At 47.4% G+C, this 22,955-nt stretch overlaps 1 protein-coding gene and 1 long non-coding RNA gene across 2 annotated transcripts in view; both read right to left on the bottom strand.

The window, feature by feature from the left end:
* Positions 1-19,657, bottom strand: part of LOC135821763 (uncharacterized) — a 52,595-nt gene extending 32,938 nt beyond the window's left edge. Inside the window, exons 1-11 of the mRNA XM_065334761.1 lie at positions 19,654-19,657; positions 18,630-19,007; positions 17,946-18,278; positions 16,955-17,041; positions 12,133-12,219; positions 8,692-9,009; positions 8,092-8,211; positions 6,314-6,400; positions 3,077-3,157; positions 2,621-2,707; positions 1,220-1,612 (exon numbers count right to left, since the gene is read on the bottom strand). Coding sequence (XP_065190833.1) covers positions 1,220-1,612; positions 2,621-2,707; positions 3,077-3,157; positions 6,314-6,400; positions 8,092-8,211; positions 8,692-9,009; positions 12,133-12,219; positions 16,955-17,041; positions 17,946-18,278; positions 18,630-19,007; positions 19,654-19,657 — 1,975 coding nt within the window. The remainder of the gene's footprint in view (positions 1-1,219; positions 1,613-2,620; positions 2,708-3,076; positions 3,158-6,313; positions 6,401-8,091; positions 8,212-8,691; positions 9,010-12,132; positions 12,220-16,954; positions 17,042-17,945; positions 18,279-18,629; positions 19,008-19,653) is intronic.
* Positions 19,658-20,115: 458 nt separating this feature from the next.
* LOC135820926 (uncharacterized) overlaps positions 20,116-22,955 on the bottom strand; it is a 34,826-nt gene continuing 31,986 nt past the window's right edge. The window contains exon 4 of the long non-coding RNA XR_010554218.1: positions 20,116-20,187. This is a non-coding gene — a long non-coding RNA (uncharacterized LOC135820926). The remainder of the gene's footprint in view (positions 20,188-22,955) is intronic.

Genomic DNA, 22,955 nt, shown 5'->3' with positions numbered 1-22,955 from the left:
AAGTGTCGTGCAGGCATACAGTCACTGCAAATGCGAGTGATTTTCACTTTGCGCGGGACTGGACTCTCGATCGACCAAGGAGTCGTAAAATATTTTACGACTCCCCGGTCGACATGTACTGCCATGTGTACGGAGTACGGTGTACGGTGTTCTTTAGTGCAAAGGAGCTGGCCGCACAAACGAGCCGAGTTTCTGGCGAGCGAGCTAACGAGTATCCGGTGAGATAGTTTCAACACTACAATGTTCACAGGCCTGGGGCTCGCCAGACTTCGTAGAGCAGCACCGTGTCACATTTGCAAATCATTCAGCGGTTCTACCAAGGGAGTAGTATAACACCGGGTTATGGCGCAAGCATACACATGAAATGTTTCTTCGCAGATGAAACTAATTGGTTACTCATGTGTGGATATGACCCTGGCTAGAGCGGTAGGTTTCTCATTGAAGAGGGAAACCTCGGTTGCATTCACTACTCCCGCCGTCTCTGTTTCATTCCTCCTGTCCCACTACTATCACTGGACACACCCTTTAACCCACTAACCGCTATATATATATATACATCATTGAAAATGATGCCCAGGGGCTGAGGACGTATATATATGAGTGGTTGCTCCCAAGGTTCCTAACTATATATAGAGAATTAGAAAAGTTGCCTGACGATTGAAAAAAACTCAAGAAACTCGGAGTACCAGATATGGATTGATCGAAGAAGGATAGACTGACCATCACTGTGGATAAGAGTCATACTGTAGCTCAGTTGGTTAGAGCATTGCTCGCGAATAGCAAGGTCCCTGGTTCGAGTCCCGGTGGCGTGACTGATGATTTTTTCTTTCTTTCATATCTGGCTTGCAAGTGTTGAGTTTCGGAGAGAGCAGTACGTGGCATGTGGCCTCTGGTTTCCTAATGCGCTTATAATGTCAACACTATTGGTGAAACACCCGGGAGCTGAATATACTGCTAAGCATTGTGATAACACCGTTGTTTAGAACACAGACAAACCTTTATTGCACATATAAGCGTATGGGCTTCTACCCGGGCATGTTCACACAGCAAAAACTTCTTTTTTGCAGCAAATTTTCACTTATAAGCCCATGGGCATATATGTGGGGAAGTATGGTATATACCGGTATAGATTATACATATTTTTCATTGACAAATAGGAAGTGCAGAGCCTGGGTGCCATGGCCTATAGCCTTAAATGGGTTAAAACGCAACAGCCTACCTTCACAGATGACATCATGATTGCCTCTTCCATCCCCGTCAAATAGTGCGTCGCTCGAGTTGTCCTTGCCTTGCTTGTAAATAAGATGTTGACCAAAGTACATTTCCGATGTCCATATCTTGAGAGGGGTGCTGTAACTGCTGTTACGTCTAGCCATCATCTCGCTCAGCAATGATTTTATGCAGTCGCTAACACCCAGCTTCAAGCCAAGCTTAGTGAAGGAATTATAGTCTACGACGTTGTATCCTCTTCTCACGCACATCTCGCGGGCGTGCACGAAGTTCGTTTTCTTCTGGCAGCTGCCATAGTCGAGTTGTGGATAACATGGCAAGCTGGCAAGAGCCATCCAGGTGTACATTGCCTTATCTGTACCCAGGCACTTTGTCTTGAAAGCTGAACATAACACAGTACACATGCAAGACACAGTCAGGCGAAGTAGAACGCAAATGCAGCACACTCTAACACGACGTACACCGACTTTCTCAGATGGATACCGGAATCCAGTTCAAATAATAGAGAGGTTAAGATGCATGTTATTTCCGATAAAATATTGGTTGGGGATTGTCTGAAGCATATTCAAGCGAGGTAAAGTCGGGATCGATGACTGATCAAAGCCCTCGGGCTAGTCCCTTGGGCTTCGATCAGCCATCAAGCCCTCCGTATCTCGCTTGATTATCTACTTGAGTAACGTTACTCTGATTAGGCGTATATGCAAGCAGGCTATTGAATAATTTCGTGGTGACCGTCTTTGCACCGGGTTTGGAGAGCTGAGCCATGGTTAATTCATAGATAGTGAGGGAAGGAGGGGCGGGGGGGGGGGGTATACCAATAATCAAACTTCCGAGGCACTTCTTTTGGCACTTGAGACAATTTCTGTAACAATCAAGTGCTTTAGAGGTGATTTACACGACGGCAGGATTCATCCCGTGCCTGATGCTACCATGGAGATTTAGTCACATGTGCTCATATTTTGGCGCGAACGTATCCCGCCGGCTATCCCGGTACGGTCCCGGCGCCATGAGGGGGCTGGGGGGAGGGGGGCGGTGGTTGGAAATGCATGTCGTGACATTCCGTGGTCTGTTTTGCAAGGTCTCGGGATCACGTGCTTCTCTTCCCGGCGGGATGCACTGCCGTCATGTAAACCGCCTCTTAGGAAGTCAGAGAGATCTCGAGCATGGTCTCCAGAAAGGCATGCTGTCTTCAAGCACTAGCTTCCTGTGTCCGAAAGGAGGGGGGTGGTAAAACACAGGTATGAATCGGTTCGGAACCCAAATTTGGTTCCGACCCGATTCATAACTTATGAATAATTGTTGATGTATGCATGCACATATATGGTCACAATTCCCAGGAGCATGTGAATCAAAGAAACACGAGTATTCACTTCATTTAGCAGTTACTTACCATGTTGACACTGGTCTCCATGGAAACCTTTCCGGCAGTTGCAGGTGCCGTCTTCAGTACACTGACCATCATTCAAGCAATTGCACACTGCAGTAGAGATTGGGTGCATTCACGTATTTCCCAAAACACACAAATAGGGATAGAACTTGAATAACCTATTGGATTCTCAAGTCGTTGTCGCATGTATCTTGATCATCATGGCATTGTATAGACCTCAACATCGCCACAAACACTAACACTAACACCCATTCACCAATCCCAGGTATATCCAACTTATAATCATGCCTTGCACTTGAATAGAACACACGTTCAGCTAATAAGCTGGAGAACCAGGCATACACGCTGGGAAGTGCTTTTTCTTGTCTTCAAATACAACAGTCCAGCACGCGGGTATGCATGGGTCATATGTTCTTTGACACGCGGGCTAAAATGACAGCAGCTTTCTTTAGCCCTTACCTTCTGTGCAGATGGGTCCGTCTGGTCTCGGTTTACATTCACATGCTTTGTTCTTTTTCACCCAGGGATTTGTGCACACAACTGCATTACATATCACACACAGAGAAGACAAAATGAAAGGGCAGATCAGCCATACACAAAAATGGACAGACAAAACGAGAGTTTTGTGGAATTATCCACCACCAGACCAGTGCAAGGGTATAAGTTGGACTATAATTATTAATTTCAATTCCAAAATGCACAAGAAGTGTACAGAAGAAAAAAGCACGAACTCGACCAGGCCAGAAGCAAGAAGAACTGAACACAATATATTGAAAACCCTTCTCCTCAACAAGCTGCATCACGTACAACGCAAAACAACTGGCTGCACCATCGCGTGCATCAGCGCGTGCACCGTCGAGTGCACCAGCGCTGCACCAACATGTGCACCAGCGAAATCAATATCGAAAGTACGTATCAATCATTACAATACGTACAACATGCGCAAGAGGGTTGCTCTACTTCACGACGTAGAAGAACGGCATCACCAACGGCGAACAGACAGTTATCAGCTTCAGACTCAACAAAGGCCTTGGAGGACAGCTCAGCTTCCACAAAATCACGGATCCGAGCAGCCTGGCGTTCAAGATCAGATGGAGTCAGGCCCAGCCCAGGAGTAGCCGAGAAGAGTACACTGGTGGGCTCCCAGCCAAGCATCGCACGCATAGGAGAAATCTTGAGGACAGAGTGCGGACGAATACGGTCGAAATACAGTAACACGTCCAGCTGAGATCGCCAATCATCAGCCTCATCCAACACCTTCCAAATTAAGGTGAGGAGAGTGCGGGTAAATCGCTCAACAGATCCCTGTAATAGGGGATGACGCACGGCACCGTTGAGCACTGTCACACCAAACGTGTCAAACAGGGATGACATCACGGCGTTGATGAATTCCGTGCCATTATCACAGTGGACCACTCGGGGTGGGCCCCACCGCGTACACAGGCGAAAAATGCCTCGGCCACTGATGCCGCGTCATGTTGACGGAGCGGAACCACTTCCACCCACTTGGTGAAAGTATCCATGCAGACGAGAACACAATGGTACTCTCCACTCTGATCGACGCCCAGTTCCAGAGTATCTATTACTACAACACTCCATGGCCATCAGCCACCACAGGGCGACTGGCATCCGCCGAAACGCCCTTGGTTGGGCTGGCAGCAGCACACGGCAAACAGTGGCGCACAAACTGCTGACTTTGGGCAGCCATGTTCGGGAAATAGCACTTCGAGCGGAGGAAGCGCCATGTACCCTCCCAAGACGCATGACCACAGTTCACATGAGCAGCACGAACGACATCGGACTCGAGTGAACTAGGAATAACAGGAATGACGACTGCATCATTGGGCAGCAACTTCACACTTCGACACAGCATACCATCATGGACTACGAGCTGTGACTTGACCTTGACAAACGCAGGATCAGTAACTGGATCACCATCGATGACTTGCTGGCGAGTTGCAACAATCCGAGGATCTGCATTCTGAGCAGCAGATACTCTCTCCAATGAGAATGGACCAACGGTCACCACCCCAGCGGTGACGGACGGTGCACTCCGAGCAAGGAGCGTCTTGCCACATCGGATCCAGCTGCTGGGAACACGGGTCAATTGATCCGCCTTGTTCTGCTGACTGCTGATCCACTGGACCTTGACTGTCAAGCCCGTGACAGCGGTACAGTTCACATCTACTCTCGGACACTAGCGGAATACAATAAGAACAAGAAGCTGAAATCTGGAAAAGAAGAACATTGCTGGTCTGAAGCCGGGACCCCATCCTAGGTACCTGAATGCTATTGCATGGTTTTAATTGGCATGAGTAGACTGTAAACATACTCTAAACACACCCTGATAGATGCAGGACTAGATGAAAAATAACACAGGCTAACAGCTGGATCTTGAGTACTGATGTGATATGATGCTCATGTCTTATCACGTGACGATTACGTCATATATTTTGCCTGTGTATTACGTCACAACCAGCATGCGCCATTTTGGACTAGTCGCCTGAAGTGCATGCTTGGCTTGACCTGGTTGTCTGTTCTTACCTGTCTTCTTCACACTTGTATCTAATTGTATTCTTCCAAACCTCAACCTGTGTCCTTGAGTGTTTGTGCATGACTGTGAAGGTAGACATCACAAGTACCTAGCCGGAAAATATAAAGACGCTCCGTAACGCATGACAATGGCAGGCCTCTATCAGCTACATGTAAAGTGCTGCAAACACAATTGGTCTCTGGAAATTGGCGCGATGAGCATAACGTTGGAGTCGCGTACTCTTGCATGCATCACATACCATAAACGTCACACATTACACCATGCTCGCGCGTACACTTAGACCAAATATGACATCAGACACTGGACTCCACCAGACAAGAACCAAATACAACAACATTCGTAAATCTTAGTCGAACAGAAATCCGCAACAGTATGGTTGAACTGTGTGCCATAATCATCGACTCGAGTATAATTTGAGAAAACTAGCGAGCATTCGTCTGAATACGAGTATTCTATTGACCAGACATAAAACAATGCACGCCTACACTCTTGCAAAACCAAACGTAGTACACCTGGTACGCATGATTGTAGTCTTGCTTGCAGCCTGGTTCGGGAAATACTCACAACTACTGTGTTATTCTGCTAAGTAGGGACAAATAATATTACATGTTGGGGGTCATACTACTGACAGTAGTTTTTGAGAAACAACGACTCGCTCATTTCAGATTTTCAAGAGAGGGATTGAGTATTGGACATACTCATGTTACACTAACAGGAAAGGGTGTGTTTGGTTGGTACAAACTAGAACAGGATCGAACAGCTGAAGCACATGGAGTAGCCTCATGCCAACCAAACGGTACTCAAGAAACAGAGCACATTTTTGTGAAAAATGTGCCAAACTTGGTGCATTCTTCAAAATTTTGATGGGTCACCATGGTCAATTTGTACAGTACAACGAGTTCAACCCCAAAAAACGTATGCACGTGATCATTTGGGACCAAAATCGATGTTCCTGCCAGGTTTTACTGTGAAAGAGTGAAGCTGCTATTGTCTGCTCCGCCTCGAGGCCGGAGCAAGCAGAACATGTTCTGGTCGACCCAGAACAGGTGCAGTCCCAACCAAACACGCTGTTCTGGTGAATCCTGTTCTACTTCATACCAACCAAACGCGCCCTAAGAAGCATGCGTATTCACTTCACTTACTATGCTGGCACTTGTCTCCGTGGAATCCTTTCCGGCAGTTGCAGGTGCCATCTTCAGTACACTGACCGTGATTCAAGCAATTGCATGCTGCAGCAGTGATTGGGTGTATACACGTATTATCGAAAGCACACAAATGCACATCAGAACATCATAGCATATTGGATTCTCAAGAAGTTGCTGCATATATTTTGATCATCAGGAGATTGTCTAGACCTCAAAATACCTATTTAAAACACTCATTCACCAATCCCAGGTATATCCGAATCATACTCATTCGAATCTTTTCTTGTACATAAATGGAACAAATTTTCACCCACTTGAAGTCGGATTATGCTGGAAACCCCGGCATAGAAACTGGGAAGTACTTTTCTTGTCTGGAATTATAACTTTCCAGCGTCCATGTACCCATGGGTCTTATTGTGTTGAACTGCTCTGGTGGTGGCACACACAAGCAATGCTATCAATACCTTCGGAGATGACTCACCACATCGAACGTACAACGAACCAGCACAGTCGATGCCGGTAGTTGCGAACGGCTTCTCGTGAACAACTCGGTCTGTTGGCAGCGGCGGGCAGACTTTTGAGGCAGCCTTAGCCTTGTAGCGGCGGCATATAACACATCACTGAGTAATGTTGCGTAGCGTTCGTCGACCGCCGATAATCCAGAATTTCTGACGGATGTACAACAAGACCCCTTCTACACCTTGGTACATGCGTTCGACATGCGTTTTCTCCAAAAAAGCTACTCGGTCAGATTGTTTGCCTATTAGAACTGGGTGCTTGGCTCCATACGCCAACTCGCTGTAGTGGAGTAGTCCCCCGGCTCTGAGCACCCCATGCTCATCCAGAAACGGTGCAAGATGATACACCTTCGACCCAGGCTTCAATGGTTGACCTTGCTTGATCAGCTCAAGATCCTGGCTGTAACCTGCTCCTTCCAACACATCATTTATTAGCAGATGGTGCTTCCCCTGGCATTTTGTGCACCTCGAGCCTGACCGATAGTCCCTTGCCACACGGCCATACTTGAGGCAGATCCAGCAGAGTCTCTCTCGCTGCAGAAAAACCTTTCTCCCTTCCTGTGGCAGCAACTACTTCTCTGCATCTGCGACTAGGTGAGAAAGTACTCATTAAGTACAGTAACATTGAGTGCCGAAGAACAACTCTCCTTTGCCTAGCTTGAACTTTCACCTGACGACGGCAAAAAGCAAAAAATAGCTTTCAGTGTTTTGCCGAGAGTTGGTAACAAGCTCATCAGCTCAAAAACCTTCCTCTTCAAGAACAAAAAGATTACAATTTTTGTAATGAAACAGGCTGAACACTAAACTCAGGAATACCGGGGTTTCATGTAAAGTTACTTTGTACAGTTCACATCTACTCTCGGACACTAGCGGAATACAATAAGGACAAGAAGCTGAAATCTGGAAAACAAGAACATTGCTGGTCTGAAGCCGGGACCCCATCCTAGGTACCTGAATGCTTTTGCATGGTTTTAATTGGCATGAGTAGACTGTAAACATTCTCTAAACACACCCTGATAGATGCAGGACTAGATGCAAACACACAGGCTAACAGCTGGATCTTGAGTACCTAGCCGGAAAATATAAAGACGCTCCGTAACGCATGACAATGACAGGCCTCTATCAGCTACATGTTAAGTGCTGCCAACAAAATTGGTCTCTGGAAATTGGCGCAATGAGCATAACTTTGGAGTTTCCACATCCCGAACAATTTGACTGTGCCGACACCTCTGTACTCATTACAAATTGCTGACTGACCTTGACATTGAATTCCATTTCCGTGGTAACCTGACTTGCACAGACACATGTATCCGCCATCATTATCAATGCAGCTAGCATCCACATGGCATGGGCTAGCCGGCAAACATTCATCAATGTCTGAACACCAGTATGTGAGCAGAATGCAAGGGGTTACTAACTGATTACATACTGCATGTAACCATGGCCAGCGTCATATTATAGGGACAACAAAAACAATTCAAATTCATCAGACAGCTCTAATAGCCTCAATCTCAATTGCTGTGAAAACAATTTGATCTTTTCTCGAGATTATAAACACCCGTGTCGCTGTCGATTGATTCTACAAACTCTGGTATAATCTATACTTGTCCAAATTCTGAAACCAGCAGAACATGTGCACAGATCAATCATGCAAACTGCTGCTGCACAGATCATTTCAGCGGACAGAGGGGTGTTATGGCAGAAGCAGCAGAGAATGCGGCAAAGAACGAACAAACACAAAAAGGAACTCTGAGCAGCTTTCAATACCACACAAGAAAACAGGAAATGGTTTGGTTTGCAAACACTGCACACCATCATCAAGTGGAAATATCCACCGACTTTACTATTGGTACTAACTCTGGCAGTTTCCACGTTTGCCATCGCCAATGTATCCCACCAAACACTTGCAGGTGAACGTGCCAATCACATCACTACACAACGCGTTTTGATCGCATGTATGCAATGTGGGATTATTACACTCGTTGACGTTCTGGCAAATGGGCGGTGTGCTGCTGACATCACCATGGGCTAAACACTGTGTGGTGGCATCGCCGACAAGGCGATGGCCGGGATTGCAGACAAATGTTCCCACTGTATTATAGACAAAGCTTGATACACCAGCCGGTAGAGAGAAACTGCCAAAAGTAGGCGCTAATGGAGTAGCGCATGTAACAACTGCAATGGAAAAATCAGACAGGACACAAACAAATAACAGTCATTACTGGCACACGTGATCACAATGGCACAGCAATTATTGCTTTTGGCAGCAACTAGAGATGAACGAATACGAAAGGGTTACCCCAGGGAAATCACTTGGAAACGAGTTATGAAGCAAATGTCCAGGACTGTAACAAGATAATACCATAATTTTAATTACGGTAGCTATGCAGAAGATGTTACTTTAGTAACGTCTGACGCTAGCCAGGGTCCACACAGCTTTGCTTTGGTGTTTGTCTGTGGCGGACGGACCTCCGTCTGGCGCTATCCCGCACCGTACCTGTCCCGTACCGTACCGTACCTTAAAGGACGGCTGGCCACAATATTCAAATAGGGCTTTCAAATACAAGATCATAACGTGAAGCAACTTGGAAGAATTAGTTGCCATTGCTTGCAGCACAGGGGCCATTTTACCGATGTAGGCGCTATACTTGATGTCCATCTTCGCTATCTTCCGTCTTAGCGAGTGTGGCCCACACCTCTACCTCTCGGCAAACACGGACAACGTATTGGTGAAAAGACTCCTCTGATCGCTGCTCGCCTGTCAGCACTGTCTTCCACTCTTTATCCGGCGACTTTCCGAGCGAGGCAAGCAACTCTTGCTTTGCTTCCTCGTAATTATTGCATCCAATACATATCCTCTCCGCTTTGCTACCCGCTAGGGCGATGCGCAATCGCAGCAGCCATTCGCTTTTTTCGAACTCGTTCTTGGAACATATGTCCTCGAACAGGTCAAGATAACGCTCCAATGGCTGCGTTCCATAATATGAGGGGATTTTCATCAACGGCTTACGTCCACCGCTGTGACTGGGAGCTTCCGCTGTACCTCCCATCGCACTCTCACTGGCAGCTTCAACCTAACCCTCACACGCCTTGGCAATGCGCTCGTTAACCTCCTTGAGCGTTTTTCAAACTCAGTGCGGAACGCCTCCTCTCGCCTTCTGGCACTACGCTCCTCATGCTCCTCATACTGTCGGAGCCTCTGCTCCAAATGTTCCCTCAACGCATCGCCAACCAATCCTAACCGAATTCCATTAGCGATAAATCTGGCTTCCAAATTACTTTGTTGCTCTGCCATGCTCGCTTCAATCCTGGCGTGGTCGCCAAATGTTGTGAACCCTCTGAGATTCTTTTAAATGTCAGGATCAAACGACCACGCGGCACGAGGACAACTATTTACTCTCCAACAGTATATTTCTCAACAACTAAGATTAATAACACCAGCTATTTATAGCATGCAAAAGTCAGCGAACATTCAAAAACATACGCATATAAAACAGGACATAACAGCGTACACAGTAAATGCCGCACACAGCGCATAATATTATAACGTATGCCTTGCAGCAAACAACAGCGGTACGGCAGAGTCGAGATACAACACTGCAATGAATACAATGTCATTAGCGCGAAGGTTTTCCCACTTGAGAACTGGTGGTTTGTAACAACTAATTAACCTCTTCAGTGACATTGGATTACTTTACTAAGCAGTGCCAAGCGATGGATACAACGCGAAAACAGTCTAAAAAGGAAAGGAGAAATACGTGTACATGTATGACGAAAAGGCGATTGAAAAAAGAGTGATTCGAACCACAACGCTCCTACTACAAGTAGGAAATCAACGTTGCACCAAAGAACAAATGAAACAATACAGCAAGCAAGGTAAAATCAGGGGGAAACAATAACAGCAGTAAATGTCAAGGTGTGATTTCTCATGAAAGCGTGCAGCTAAAGGTGAAATAGGCACTACTTACCGGGGCTACCCTCGATACAACATAAGTTATCGATGCTTCAACTCGTCAAGAGTACATAAACCAGAGTGTGCAACTGTGCATATCAGATCTGAAACAGCGCAGTTCGTGCACTACGTCACCCTGATGAGGTCAGCCAAGCCGCGACTTGCGTACAGCTCAAATTTTCATGTTTCATAGCCTGAAAATCAGCCAAGTTTGCTTGATTTTAGACGTCCTGTTTCAGGATTTCGGTGTTTTGTGTGACTGTGTACATCCACCGACAAGTAAATTCACCAGGCTATCCGTATCAAAAACCGAAATCAGGACAACCCGGTGACCTGCAGCACTGCGACTGGTTACGCAACTTTTCACAGTACCTGTGGCTTACCATGCCGTCAGAAATGACGTACTGTACGAATTACGCTCCCACAGGAACCATCCCGAGTTGCACACTCTGGCAAAGTTTATGTACTCTTGAACTCATTATAAGATAATTGAAAATCTCCAACAGAACTCTTCCTTGGATGCAAAGGATCGTCCATATTCACGAATACATAAGTATTTCCTCTTCCTGCTTTATACTACGTATTTTGGCCTTAGTCCTGCATGGTCAATATGCATCTAATATTGACTGAGTACGAGGTCAATATAGGAAATAAAAGCCGAGTAAAAGACCAAGGCGATGCCGAGGTCTTTTACGAGGTTCTATTTCCTATACTGACCAAGTACGAAGTCAATATTAGATTTATCACGACAAACAGTCCGTATTTCAAATTCCAGAACGATAACCTCATGAATCCCGGTTTTATGATTGCACAACCTACTCATGCAGTGACAATGCTGCACTAGGCACCGTTCAACTGCGCAACCCCTAAGCAGTCAAATATAAGCAGTCAATATAGCCCTAAGGAGTGAAATATGCAGGAATATTTGACTGCTTAGGTATGGCAAAAATCTATGTGAGTCAACACTAAGGGAGTGATACTATCTTATACTGAGGGTTTGGCAATCCAGGGACCTGGGCAAAGGGTCGTTATAACGGATTTTATGTACTAACGGATTATGTTGTAACCGGACCTGTAAACAGTTGTATAGACCACGTTTCGCCAGGGGATTTCAGATTTCTATTTACTAACGGGATTTATGTACTAAATGGACTCGTTATAATGAGGGAGGACCTGTATTAGCGTACATGCCAGTCACATTGACTGGCGGGGTCAACAAATTAGTACTCGAAGTTGTCGAACGCGCTAAATACGACTCGGATTGCTGTTCTTTGTGAAAGCTTGAGCGCGCGTTTGGGGACGCATGAACCGCAAGCGTAGCGCGTACAAGCTCCAGTTGTACGTACCTTCTTGGCAATGGCTTCCTGTGAATCGCTTCGGGCAGATGCATTTACCCTTGTCGTCACACTGACCCTGGTTCAAACACTTGCACTCTGCAGCAGCCATCACAAACGCACAACCAAGACGTGACACAGAGATAATGCATGGGATGTTAGCGGCAACGAGCAGTGGAAATACAGAAATTTGACCACACAAAGTTTCCAGGTCAATATTTGAGTGACATTGGAGAGATTGATTTGAGCATGTAGGAACACTTTATAAAATATTGGTCCGCTCTGAGCAACTTTACGTTAGCGGGCGAGTTTACACTCTACATATGGAAAGTTGCTTCTGCATTGGGCAAGGAAACTACCATTTATTGTTCCACTGCATACTGTTATTCAAACCTAAACTTTAGATTTTCAAAGCAACTTGGCCTGGGATCAGTTTGTACGAACAGTGTGCACCTGGATATATACTGTAGCGGAGATTGAAATCTGCTGGGAAGTCAAGCGGCCACGGGGGCACTGAACTTGCAGCCGTGAGCACTGCTGGTCCATTCTAAACAGTGTGTGCGCAAACTACAGTACGTGTACGCACTAAAAGCAGCAAGGGCGCCGGCCACAGTCATCTCATAGGATTTCAATGTCCACAACAGAACATTTACAGTACATGCAAGTGATGTTCTGTATACATTTGATCATATCGAACATGGCAATGCCTGGCCTCTGACCATGCTTCGTGAAAAGTGGTTCTCATTTCTGTTGGAGAGGCTTCGCTTTATTTCAAACGGTCATTGCAGGGAGGAAGGGGGGGGGGGGGGTATAATTAAAGAGGGGGCTTCTGATACGGTAGCTTTTCAAGTTCTGATTTTATTGTAAGGATTCTCAATGAAATACATTATGTGGTGTGTCAAATGGCAGCAGACACACACACCAGCCAAAACACACTCCATCTAGCTATTAGGACTGGTTATATCTATCAGATCTCTGCTGTTTCCCTGCTGTCTGGTTAGTGTACTTTCCCTTCTCTAAAGTGAGTGCTCCCAGATTTTTAAACACGCGCGTGCTCACACACACACACACACGCATACACACACACACACACACACACACACACACACACACACAAACGCACACACACAAGCGCACACACACACACACACACGCACACACACGCACACACACACACACACACACACACACACACACACACACACACACACACACACACACACACACACAAACGCACACACACAAACGCAAACACACACACAAACACACACACACACATAAACACACATACAAAAACGCACACACACAACCGCAAACACACACACAAACGCACACCTTGGTCCATGGTAACACTGCCATCAAATGGTCACGTGTCCCCTGGGCAGGGGTCGACAGCACTGAGTTCAGCATTGGATCCAGAAACGCCGCTCTACTTGCTGGACAGGAAATTAGCACAGCTATGCAGGTCCAAACCACGGGATGACTTGCAGCAGCGACCGCAGCCGAGACAATGCGCTCTGCAGCAGGGCAGGGCAACCCGCTGTTTCCGGACCGAGTCTGCCGATGCCACAGCCGAGACCGACGCCACTTCAGCAACCGAGTTGGAGAGACACTTATGCGAAGCTAGCCCGCCAGCACTCAAGAACCATCTCCCGCACGCATTACATAGTCGGCCGCAGCGAGTTGCGACGTCCATGAACCGGCTGAGCGCAAGTGTGGCACCATGGCGAGTTGTAGCAATAAGTGCCGAATCGTCTGCGAAGTGACAGTCACGATGGATGTTGATTGTGTCAGTCTTCTGGCGTTTGAAAAGGAGAGACGGTCCAGAGTTAGAGGAGACAGGAAGTCCAATCTCAGGCATGTCCGCAACCTCACGCTGCCACAGCTGGAATACTGCCCACATGAATATATTGAACAATACTGGGGCCATACAACAACCTTGTCGAAGGCCATTTTGCACGTCAATAGGCTCGGCCTCGATGCCCGGGATCGACAGGTTTGCAGACATAGAGGTATGAAATGAGCTGATAATGGTAACCAGCTTGTCAGGTACGCCCGCCTTCCGGAGAATTTCCCACATGCACTTACGGGAAACGCACACACACACACACACACACACACACACACACACACACACTACTATTGACAGCTGCCAGAAATGGCCACGGCGCTCCCGAAGGGAGGTACTGTCAGAGAGGTTAGGGAAGAGGTAGGCAGTGCTTCAAATGGCGCTCCAGGTCCTGTCGCCTCCGACACTGGCGTCGATTACAGACTCGGCAATGATGTTCAAAGTGCTGGCGATCAGTCACTGTAGGGCGATTCGGGCGGGGTCCACAGCGATGGCGCTTGAGGCCAGCAGTAGACTTAAAAGTACGCTGTCAGGCTGTACATACCGGGACCTCGGCAACAGAAGGAGCACCACTTGGCGGTCGGTCATCACAGTTGTCACTCTCTTGACACTTACGCACTGCAAGCCCACCGCTGCTCCGGAGCCATCCACTGCAGGCAGGACACTGCACTCACCCAGGCTGTTGTGGTACGGGGAGCTTTTGGACTGCTGTGCACTTGTGCCGGGCCATGTCAGCGCGACGACGAAACAGGCGGTCGCAAACGTGGCACACAATTGCCTTCGGGGCAGGCTCCTTCACCCCCGCTGCTGCCGACACAATATCACGCCACTCTCCGCGATCGTTGGCCGATTCGAACCAATTGTGCACACCGGCCACAGTCAGATCAGGCCAGACAGCGCCCTTCCAGCGATGTCGGGGGCCGCAAAACGGGCGGGTTCGTGGCAGATGAGTGAAGAGCAACTGCTTGGGTAACCGATTGTTATCAAGCCGAGCTAGGTGCCCAAGCCACTCCAAGCGTCTCTGCTGTACCATGCACGACAGTGGAGTAGGGTCACCACACTGTGCGCGTAGCTGCTCCGATGTGATGTGTTGCTCCCACTGGCGGCCGCGCGAAATGCCAAGGATTGACCGTAGGTTGGCGTGATGGAACCTGTCCAGCTTGTTCAAATCCGACTTCAATGGGGTCCAACACTCTGAGCCATACAAACTGTGGTGAGAACACACCCCACGTACAAATGCCGTCGAGTAGGCAGGTTCAGGCTCTGATCATGCAAAATCCGCCGAAGACAGCCAAAGGCCCTTGCACCCTTCGCAAAGCGGCTCTGGACATCGGCATGAGCTCGCGAATCCTTAGTTATGACAGATCCAAGATAGGGGAAGGAGGTAACAGCTTCAACCCTTTCATTGCCAACTGCCAGACCGGAACAATTAGTGGCGGCGACTCCATCACCTGCGACCAGTAGCTTAGTCTTCGTCATGCTGACCGTGAGGCCAAAGTTGGATGCCACATCACGGAAGGCGGATAGGGAGAGCTCGGCTGCAGCACGAGTTGTTGCGAGTAGGACGCCGTCATCGGTAAACTCAAAATCATCAGCATGACCAGTGTGAGACTGTCAACGTCGCCCAGCTGCACGGGGAAACAATTGCCCATCAATAAAGAAGCTGAAATCCATACCAGACTCAATGCCGCGCTCCCTGAGAACAGACCTTTGCCGCGCTCCATCACCAATCCGAAATACAGGTTCAACAGCACAGGAGCCATGACACACCCCTGCCGCAAACCATTTTTTACAGAGATCGGATCGGTACAACCACCAGCAACACAAACAGATGCCGTATGTCCATATGGCACGACTTCACGAGAGCCACAGCCTGAGGGGGCCCACCGAGCCGAAGCAATGCCTGCCACAGAGCCTCACGAGGCACAGAGTCGTATGCTTCGCGGAGGTCCACAAAGACACAAAACAGCTTCGATCGATGCTCATATGATTTCTCTATCAGTTGGCGGACAGAGAAGATGGCATCAGCACAACCACGGTTTCGCAGGAACCCACACTGCAACTCCGGTAGCTCATCCTCAGAGAGCACTTGCACCCGATTCTGCACAACCCTAGCAGCTAGCTTTCCCACAACCTCCAGCAATGCAATTCCTCGCCAGTTGTCGCATCGAGGTCGCCCTCGTATGGGGATGAGCACTGCATCACGCCAGTCATGCGGTACGTAACCCTCCGACCAGACAGATTGAAGCAGGTCAAGAAGGAGCGGGTGGAGGACGGGCACACCGACCTTCAACAGTTCGGGCACGATCTGGGACATGCCACCAGCCTTGCCGTTCTTCAGATGTCTCAGAGAATGGGTCAACTCCTCTCCCGACAGTGGCTGCGTTAGCGAGGGCATGATCTCCCGCTGGGGAATTTGCTGGAATACCTCTGCATCGTAAGTAATGCAGACATTCAAAGCACCTGAGAAATGCCTGTGCCATGTGCCCCTCAGCTCTTGCACAGATCCACAGACGTCTCCCCGAGTGTTGCGGATAGCCTGTACAGATATTGGCTTCAGCCCACCAAAACAGCGCTGCATATCTCGGATGGCAGACCACACATGATTGCCGCTGAAACGTCCCCGTTGCAACACCGCCGCTTTTTCATTAACCAGGTGGTCTTTGCCTGCCTTATACCAGCCCGAGCCTGGCCACGAGCCTCCTTGAAAGCCCTGTGGTCATTATGATGGCCAGTTCTGAGCCACAGGTCGTATAGCCGATTACGTGATGCTAGTAGGGGCTCCAGTGCCGGGGCACTATCACAAAACGAGTCCAGTACATGCCGCTTGTCTCGGCCAACCACCTCCCCAGCCACATCGACGGCAGCCGACTTCACAGCATCACACACACACACACACACACACACACACACACACACACACACACACACACACACACACACACACACACACACACACAAGAACTTAACGACTGGCTGTCTTACCCTTTTCACAATATTCTCCGTATGATGTGGTACGGTTACACATACAAGTCATCAGGTTTGGCGCAAGAACACCGTTCTCACAGAACTCTGTGCAAAAAAAGAAGGCAAAAAGTCAATTGCACTGCACTCTTACAGAATCTGACAATAGAATGTGGAAAACCCAAAATGATGGCTAAGGCTGTGTTTACATGAGAAATTTCAACCCGTGTCGAGTTCAGCCCGGATTGAAAGTCTGTACGATAGACAAAATAGGTGAGCGTCTACATGAAGACAGTTGACCCGGGTCAAATACTGATATGCCGCCAAAATTCCACTTCTAGTGTCCTGTATGGTCACGTGAGTCCTTTCCCCACGGAATTTGCATGTGCAGTGCTGTTCAAACCTGGCACGAGATACGCACAGAAGTACGTAGTACGATATCGTTGACCCAGGTTGAAATCAACCCGGGGCGAAATTTCAACCCTGGTCAAGCGCAATGCGTCATGTAAACGCGCCATTCATTGTGTGCACATGGCGGGTTGAAATCTGAACCGGGTCGAACTCAACGCGGGTTGAAACGCCTCATGTAAACACAGCCTAATCCAAAAAAGGCAAACTTCGTCAGAGACATCTTCGTCGCCAAATTGCTATGTGACCTTATGGAACAGTATTCTTTCTGTACTTGACTAATTACATGCTCCAACAAAAGATGACAGTCAAAGTAGGTTTCTTTGTTAGGTACAAGTACAATCAATCCGGGGCATGCGCCATAAATGCAATGATATGCGGGGGGCCAGGGGGAGAGAGTAACAGCACTAACTGTGCTGCAAGGACATGTTGGGACAGGGCAGTTTGATGCACAGGACATGTTGAGACAGAACATGTTGGTGAACAGGACATGTTGGTGAACAGGACATGTTGAGACGGGACATGTTGGTGAACAGGACATATTGGGATAGGACAGGTTGGAACAGGACATGTTGGCACTGGATATTATTATCCTCTCACTTACTGACACAGAGGATTCGGGCACGCATAGTGCTTGTGGTGTTTTGATACATCAGACTGTTTGGCTGTCTAAATGTTACGGTTCTGTAAAGGGAGCGGCCGTTCACCCGGATTGGTTTCACGTGGAAAGGTGCGTTCCGAGGCTTATGAAGAATAGCCAACTTCTTTAGCCAGGGCTCTCGAAATAATACACTGTGATGTGTTTGCAGCCAGTCCTCGGTTATGAGGTGAAGTCCGTACTGCCGACATGCCTCCTCTGCAAACTGCTCAGTGATATTGGTTGTGAGTGCTGGTGTTGCAGCGGCGTATACTGAGTCGTTGATGTGGACCCACTTGGCTGCAAGACAAGGTCACATACAGTCTTGGGTAGAGAAGATGTACAATAAAAATAATGCAATAAATCTGAATAAAGAGTGACCCAAAATCTATTATTTTATGCCGTGCTCAATAAAACCCTATCAAATATAAAGGTCAGCGGTATATTTTTACCCCCTTAACATAACCAGGTACAGATATCGGGCAATATCTGCAGGCCTACAGTGGGAAACCCAGATTGCACTCACTATTGCTGCCGCCTCTCTGTTTCAGTCCTCTAATCTCTTCAAAATCATTTTCGACCCTATCCATTCATTGCTGGCTACTCAGCATCTCTCTCACACGTTTCTTTGATCACAATGCAATGGCCTACCTTCGCAGATGACATCATGATGGCTTGTTCCATGTCTATCATGTAATTCTTCTCTTAAGTCGTTCTTGCCCTGCTTGTAAATGGTATACTGGTCTTTCCTCTTGAACGATGTCCATATTGTGATAGGGCTGCTGTAACTGCTCGCTATCATCTCGTTGAGCAATGCTTCCATGCAGTAGCGCACGCCAAGCTTTAGGATGGCGAAGGCATGAAAGTCAACCAAGTCGTAGCCTCTTCTTCTGCACATCTGGCGGGCGTTCGTATAGTTCGTCTTGTTCTGGCAGCTGCCCTCGTCGAGGTGTGGATAACACGGCAAGCTGGCGAGAGCCGTCCAGGTGTACACTGCCTTGTCTCTTCCCAGGCAGTTCGTTTTGAAAGCTGAACAGAATACAGTACATATGCAAAACATATTCAGATAAAGTAGAGCACAGTTGCAACACACTTAACAAGATATATACTTCCTGCCTAGGGATACCGTGGTCCATTTCAAGTACATACCCCATTTGTCGGAGTATAATGCGCACCCGAGCATAATTTACACCCCCCCCCCCTTGACCCAAGGTTTGGACATTCAAGGCATATTCGGAGTATAATGAGCAGTCTAGATTTGAGAAAATTATGGATCATAAAGGCAGTATTTTAGTGCGACCATTCAAAATGTTAACATTTCACAGCAGCATCTGTAGCAAAAAAGCGGTATGGGTGAACTGTGTGCCATAATCATCGACTCGAGTACTATGTGAGAAAACTAGCCGTTATTCGAACGAATACGAGTATTCTATTGACCAGACATAAAACAATGCACGCCTACACTCTTGCAAAACCAAACGTAGTACACCTGGTACGCATGATTGTAGTCTTGCTTGCAGCCTAGTTCGGGAAATACTCGCAACTACTGTGTTATTCTGCTAAGTAGGGACAAATAATATTACATGTTGGGGGTCATACTACTGACAGTAGTTTTTGAGAAACAACGACTCGCTCATTTCAAATTTTCAAGAGAGGGATTGAGTATTGGACATACTCATGTTACACTAACAGTAAAGGGTGTGTTTGGTTGGTACAAACTAGAACAGAATCGAACAGCTGGTGCACATGGAGCAGCCTCATGCCAACCAAACGGTACTCCAGAAACAGAGCACATTTTTTTGTGAAAAATGTGCCAAACTTTGTTCATTCTTCACAATGTTTATGAGTCACCATGGTCACCATGGTGACGGTACAACGAGTTCAACCCAAAAAAAGTATGCACGTGATCATTTGGGACCAAAATCGATGTTCCTGCCAGGTTTTACTGTGAAAAAGTTAAACTGCTCGGTCTGCTCCGGCCTCGAGGCCGGAGCAAGCAGAACATGTTCTGGTCGACCCAGAACAGGTGCAGTCCCAACCAAACACGCTGTTCTGGTGAATCCTGTTCTAGGTCATACTAACCAAACGCACCCTAAGAAGCATGCGTATTCACTTCACTTACTATGCTGACACTTGTCTCCGTGGAATCCTTTCTGGCAGTTGCAGGTGCCATCTTCAGTACACTGACCGTGATTCAAGCAATTGCATACTGCAGCAGTGATTGGGTGTATACACGTATTATCCAAAGCACACAAATGGAAATAGAACATCATAGTATATTGGATTCTCAAGAAGTTGCTGCATATATTTTGATCATCAGGAGATTGTCTAGACCTCAAAATACCTATTTAAAACACTCATTCACCAATCCCAGGTATATCCGAATCATACTCATTCGAATCTTTTCTTGTACATAAATGGAACAAATCTTCACCCACTTGAAGTCGGATTATGCTGGAAACCCCGGCATAGAAAGCGGGAAGTACTTTTCTTGTCTGGAATTATAACTTTTCAGCGTCCATGTACCCATGGGTAATACAGTGTTGAACTGCTCTGGTGGTGGCACACGCAAACAATGCTATCAATACCTTCGGAGATGACTCACCACGTCGAACGTACAACGGACCAGCATAGTCGATGCCGGTAGTTGCGAACGGCCTCTCTTGAACAACTCGGTCTGTTGGCAGCGGCGGGCAGACTTAGCCTTGTAGCGGCGGCATATAACACATCACTGAGTAATGTTGCGTAGCGCTCGTCGACCGCCGATAATCCAGAATTTCTGACGGATGTACAACAAGACCCCTTCTACACCTTGGTACATGCTTTCGACGTGCGTTTTCTCCAACAGCTACTCGGTCAGATGATGTTTGCCTATTAGAACTGGGTGCTTGGCTCCATACGCCAACTCGCTGTAGTGGAGTCATCCACTACAGTGGTGGCGCTGTAGTGGAGTCATCGCTGTAGTGGATGTGCACGATCACACATTCCTGCAATCCATCTACTCCGAATCCAACTCATTCGCACCCTCAGGTTCTTCCGAATCTTTGAGGTACCCACAAAACGCACAAGAAGGTTAAAAGACTCCCCAGCTTCCCTATATCGTAAATCAACCACAGATATGATTTCAAAGCCTGCGTATCTTTATCTCTTCAGTATGTAAGTTCTCGCATTGCTTATCGTAACTATAGCCTCATTATACCACACCGCTGCACTCCATAAACTCTTAATTGGTATAGTTGCGTTTTAGAATGCAGTGTTTTTTACATATTGTTTTTGATTCCGTATCTGTGTTCCTTCTGCTCTCTGTGGCCACAGGTAATTGTGAAGATAAAAAATGAAAGATTCCAAAAACGATAACGACATCAGCAACATCAACGACAAGACATGGTTATAGGAGCGGAAATAAAAGACCATTTTGTTGGAGGAGTTACTATGTATGTACCACATACAATTGCGCTCGGTGAAACCCAACCCAAAGTGAAAACCTGGCGCCCTTTACCAGTTCTCATTGCGTCATAGTAATTTGAACATGTGTACGTCTTGGGTCCAGCGGATAAAGCTACGAAAACCTTTGTATAATGCTAGCAATAATGCTCCAATAATTGCCTTATTATGCTGAAAATGATGCTTATGAAAGGGATGTAATGATCTTGGTTTGAGACAGAAAAGGAAGAATGGCTGTAAATTGTTAAACTTCAAGGAAGGAATCCACATACTTCCTCCGTTAACAAAAACTTCGTGATGGATTTTGATGGATATGAAAACGCTTAGAACAGGTCAAGAACAGTTTGTATCGAGTGCAAATTACTGGACGACGGTGATTCAGCCTATGTACAGCGCTTTTACAAGAGAAACTGTTGGCGGAATGAGCAGAGAGTTCAGTTTGCGTCGCTTTCGCTCGATTCATTTTTGACCTGTGTCGCTGTCGTCATCTGCTGCATGCGAGTCGTCATCTGCTGTACGCGAGTCGTCATCTCTCTCGAGTCGTTGTTCAGCTCGTTTCAGCCTTGCCTCGGCTTCTTTGATCACACTCCGCTTGATGTCGCCGCCGTTCAAGTAAGTTTGCTTTCAAGCTGCGTGATCCGCCGCGATGGCGATTACTCGTTTCCACCAGGGAGTCGTGAAAAATATTTTACAACTCCCTGGTTTCATCTTCGCTCTCCAGAACTCCGCGAAACGAGGAGTAAAGGCACAGCTGAACTGATTCCATTTTCTCTAATGGATACCAGCACTGAACGGCAGCGGCTAGCAAGTCCAGTCGACTTTCTTTAGCCACGAGACTCGCATCTGACTGCAGACTTCTGAAAGAATGCATGGTCATCAGCATTCGAATCTGGGCTTTGCCCAGGTTGAACGAGAACCAACGTGTTACTTCAGTTGAGAATTGTTTTCATTGAGCCGTGCGATCGGAGCAGCTCCTTGTTCACTCGCTCATTGTGTGGGCTCGCTGCTCCGTTTTATCGCTCTCTATCACTCTCCGACGTACTCAGTGCCAAAGTGGTAGAGAGGCCAAGCAGCGCAATATCCCCTCAGAGAAGTGGCATTTCAGTTTCGCTCGCCATGACTGTCATCACCTATGTTTCCACAGCGCAACCATCGATTCCGCTCGGCTTGTTGTGAAAGGTCGCTTTCCTTGCATCGTACCTCTGTCATGGCATGCCAGGGAAGGCCAATAAAGTGATTGTGACTCATTTCAGGGCAGTTTTTGCCCAAAATCAGCCCCTCAAAATTCCATCACGAAGTTTTTGTTAACGGAGGAAGTAGTCTATCTGCCTCTGAATCTGCCGCAATATCTCCCACCGGGTCTACCACCTGTTATTACTTTAAGACATTTTCGCTTCTCCAGTGGCTGCTCTCCATTGCAACTTGATGCAGGGCGGTGGCAGAATAGTGGATGTATCAAATCTTTTCCCCTTATTATCCAGGTACTGAGAGGTGAAAACCATTATTGCTGGTGATCATATGGATGCTGGAAGC

This window comes from Sycon ciliatum, chromosome 7 (assembly GCF_964019385.1).
Source record: "Sycon ciliatum chromosome 7, ocSycCili1.1, whole genome shotgun sequence".
NCBI classification, from domain to species: Eukaryota; Metazoa; Porifera; class Calcarea; order Leucosolenida; family Sycettidae; genus Sycon; species Sycon ciliatum.
The sequence above is the reverse complement of the archived record's forward strand: the minus strand, read 5'-3'. Positions and strand labels throughout refer to the sequence as shown.